The following is a 3,978-nucleotide window of genomic DNA, read 5'->3' on the forward strand; positions in this document are numbered from 1 at the left end:
GGGAGGGTGGGGGGTAAGTGTTGGGCAGGTTGGGTTGGTCCTTGTCTCTCCTTGTCATCAGGCCCAGGCCCAGGGCCAGGCGCAGGCTGCCGTGCAGGGACAGGGTCTGCTGACGTCTGCAGTACCGGTGACCGGTACCCCTCGCAGCCCATCTGGCTCCTGCAGTGAGGGCCCCAGGGTGATCCTGGGGCCAGGAGACACCACCGTCTGGCTCGAAGTGGCTGTGGCTTGTCAGTTGGAGCTGTGCCCCAGGCTCTATCTGCTCTCAGCTGGGCCGGGCAAGGGCCCCTCCCTACAGGGTTCTGGGCTCTCAGCCCCCTTTGCATGTCCAGCTGGAAACCAGGAGGCATGGGACAGTCACCTGCACAGCCCTGCCGTTGACATCGGCGCCGATGGATGCCGCAGTGGCCACTGTGTTTGGCACAGTCGCCGTGCTGGTCTCCTGGATGTGCAGGCGGCTCATGGGCACCCGCAGCTCCCTGCTGGCCACCTGCGGGGAGGGCTGAGTCAGCCGCTGTGGGCTTGGGGGCTGGGTTGCGCACGCACTGCATCTGCCACAGCCTTCGAAGCTGAGACTCCATGCTTCACACACAGCCACGCTGGTCTTCAGTGGGTCTTAAGGGGTTTCCTCCTGGCCCAAGTGGCCCAAGTGGCCCAAGTGGCATGGTCAGGGTGTTAGGGCCTCAGGGTTACAGATAATAGGGGTGGGCCTGGTGAGGTTTCAGGGCTTACAGGTGGGCAGAGAGGCAGACAGACACAGAGCGAAAGAGACTCAGTGGTTGGACGGACTGACTTGCAGTGTGCAGCCTGCTGTTCTCGGTCTCAGAAGAACTTGGAACGACCTTGCTGTTCTTCTTGGCCTCATCTCTTTTCTGCTGCTCTAGTGTTTGCTGTTCCTTTTAGGCTTTTGTTCTTTCTTGGCCTTGCTGTCTCCCTCCCTCTGTCCGTCCCTCCCTCCCTCCCTCCCTCCCTCCCCTTTTTCTCCCTCTCTCCTGCTCCCAGCTGGTCTTTCCTTTCTTGTTTCTAAATTTTGGGCCTTGGTCCTGGGAGGCCTCTGGAGCTGCCTTGGGCTTTCCACCCGCTGCCTCAGCCCTCCTAGTGGCTGGGACCACAGGCCCACACCAGCACAAAGCTGTTCTTTTTCTAGGAAACACATGGAAATTAAGATATTTACTCAAAAAGAAATGAAAAGGAAATAAATGAAAAATAAAGAAAGCAGGGAAGAAAAAGTGTCAATCTGGCTGTCTTGCTCCTTTAGTTTTTGTAAAAAACCCTTCCTGAGATGTGGGGACATATATTCTAGTTCCTATTCTCCAATGCTGACCTTCTAATACCACTAAACATTAATTTTGCCAGGCAGATGCAGAATTTTATCAAAGGGGACGATGTCCTTGTTTCCTAGAGATGGGAGCCCAGAGGCGGCAGGTTGGCTCCCACAGTGAAGGGGGCGAGGGCCTGGGCCAGGCACAGCTGTGTCCAGGTGCAGTGCAGTCTCCGCAGGGTCTTCACTCAGCATGGCCACGTTCTGACGGGGTGGCGGGCTCAGTGCATGGCACAGACTTGCCTCAACCCCGGCCAACGTCAGCTGCAGACCGCTGGCTCTTCTCCCCGCCTGTGCCCAGTGCTTGGGAGGGGCCCTGATGTTGGGGCTGGGCCTGGCCAGGTGTGTGGATGGGGCTGAGCGGGGAGGAGCCCAGGATTTGGAGGGCTGGGCTGGTGGGTTGCAGCCGAGGCCTCTTTGTGGGGTGAAGGACTACCTGCGGGGTGCTGCGTCACTCCGCTCTGCGGTCTGATATGATCTTGGAGCAGCAGGTGCCTCATACCTCCTGGTCACAGAGCAGGTCAGTGCAGAGCCCCCAGGTCCCTGAGCTGGCCAGTCAGTGCCAGAGCCCCCAGGTCCCTGAGCTGGCCAGTCAGCGCCAGTGTCCCTTGGTCCCTGAGCCCGGCCTGGTCAATGGCTGAATGGCTGTGTTTTAGTTTTTTTTTTTGTTTTTGTTTTTGTTTTTGTAGTGGGAATCACACTCAGGACCTCATGCCTGCCAGAGGCAGCTGAACTACCCCAGCCCAGCTGCTGCGCCCTACAGGGAAGGCCTTAGAGTCTGGACAGTCAACATTTATGGAAAGATGAGGCTCAGCAGTCTGGGAGGCTGGGGCAGGGGGACCCCGGGTGGCCTCGTACCTGCAGCATCTTGGTGTGGATGCCCTGGCCCAGCTCGTTGCCACCGTGGGCGACCAGCACAGACCCGTCCATGTAGATGTGCACCAGCGCCGCTGCCTGCAAGACACCCAGGGCACTCAGGGCAAGTGCACTGCGGAGGCTCTGAGGAGGCCGAGACCCGGGAGGTGGGTGCCGCCTTCCTCACTCTCTGTGAGGCTGAGGCAGGAGCATCGCAAGCTCAAGCCCAGTTTGGGCAATTCAGCAATTTAGTGAGCCCTTATCTCTAAAACGGATGGACAAAAGACAGACTGACAGACTCGGGCTTCAGCTCAGCACCAGGGCCCTGGACCCATCCCGAGACGAGACAGTGGTCTTGCGGAGCTGGGTGGGGGTGGCAGGGCAAGGCTTTCTGCTATGGTTCTGACTGCACCTGCTTTGTACAGAAGACATGGAGAGGAAGGAGGGACCCAGCCGGCTTTAGGGCCCTAGGTCACCTCCCAACGGGACGGTGAGGTGAGTGGTGGTTCTAGGCCTGGATTCTCCAGGGCAGGGTCCTCCCTCCAGGGAAGTCGGGGTTGGGCTGTGGGGACCCATGCCTGGCCTATGTCCTGGACTCCTCGCCAAGAGCCCAGGTGGAGCCCAGCTGGCTTGAGGGTGTTTGGGGGTAGAGGGCACAGGGGCTGGGTCAGGGAGCCCAGGGACAGAGGATTGGCAAGGACAGTGTGGACCACATTTTCTGTCCTTTGCATGGAGAGCCACGCTCGGGCTGTGCTCATGCCACATGTGTGTGTGCATGTGTCTGTTTCCTGTGTGTCTTGTGCCTCTGTGTGTGTATGTCTGTTGCTTCTCTGTGTGTGTGTCTGCTTCCCATGTGTGTGCATGTGTGCGTGCATGCATGTGTCTGTCTGTCTGCTTCCCTTGTACATGAGGTGGGTGCAGTGTGTTTGCCCTGTCTGGGAGGCTGCGGATGGTAGCAGCTCTCAGCATACCAAGCTCCCTGGGGCTGGGGCCCCTCTACTCCAACCAGGTGTCCGGCCATCTGCCCAGCTCCTGAGCACAACCTCCAGCCCTGGCATCACCTGGGGGTCCCCTTCCCTGCCATCCCGCTAGCTGGCCCTACAGCTACAGCAGGGGCTACCCTCGCCTCGGTACTGGCTGCACTTGGCGAGGTGCAGCTGCCAGACTGGCTGGCAGTTGTGGCCGCAGAGACATACCTGGTGGAAGCTGGAGGCCCCAAAACCAACGGAGAACTTCATGGGGACCGCAGCGACACCCCGCTTCCGCCAGTGGCTCTGCTGGTTGAAAGCATCCGCCTGCGCCCGCCGGCCTGGCAGGTCAGCCTGCTGCAGGCACTTGGCCCAGCACTGGCGCAGGGGCTCGGGGCTGAATGCCTGCTTGTAGATGGTCTTGTCCACCGCCCTGTACATGTTCTTCTCTCTGACCTGGGCAGGGTTGCACATGTGTGGTGACCACAAAGGACGGGTAAAGACAGGGATGGGGCGGTGCGTGCTTGTAATCCCAGCTACGCAGGAGGATGGCAAGGTCATGCCCAGCCTGGCACTTTAGCAAGACCCTGTCCCAAAATAAAAGATAAAAAGGGCAATGCACTTGCCTAGTGAGTTGAGGTTTTGGGTTGATCTCCAGCACTGAGAATAGGAAAATAAAACAGAAATCCACGCCAGAGAGCGAGCGCTGGCAAGTCACTCCGGCCAGTGGAGGAGCGGTGGTGGTGAGGGGAGATTCCTCCATCTCCTGCTACTGCTTCTGTGTGATTGGGATTTTTAAAAGACTTCTTTCTTTCTTTCTTTCTTTCTTTCTTT

The 3,978-nt window shown here is 58.7% G+C and overlaps 1 protein-coding gene across 2 annotated transcripts in view; it reads right to left on the reverse strand.

Moving 5' to 3' along the window:
* The window catches only part of LOC101570622 (aldehyde oxidase 2-like), a 56,773-nt gene that overhangs the window by 21,416 nt on the left and 31,379 nt on the right, over positions 1–3,978 (reverse strand). For both annotated transcript variants that reach the window (XM_023712382.1, XM_023712383.1), the window contains 3 exons: positions 3,373–3,600; positions 2,180–2,275; positions 362–490 (listed from right to left, as the gene is read on the reverse strand). In XM_023712382.1, the coding sequence (XP_023568150.1) occupies positions 362–490; positions 2,180–2,275; positions 3,373–3,600 (453 nt within the window). The remainder of the gene's footprint in view (positions 1–361; positions 491–2,179; positions 2,276–3,372; positions 3,601–3,978) is intronic.

Source organism: Octodon degus, unplaced genomic scaffold, assembly GCF_000260255.1.
Source record: "Octodon degus isolate 3935 unplaced genomic scaffold, OctDeg1.0 scaffold00025, whole genome shotgun sequence".
NCBI classification, from domain to species: domain Eukaryota; kingdom Metazoa; phylum Chordata; class Mammalia; order Rodentia; family Octodontidae; genus Octodon; species Octodon degus.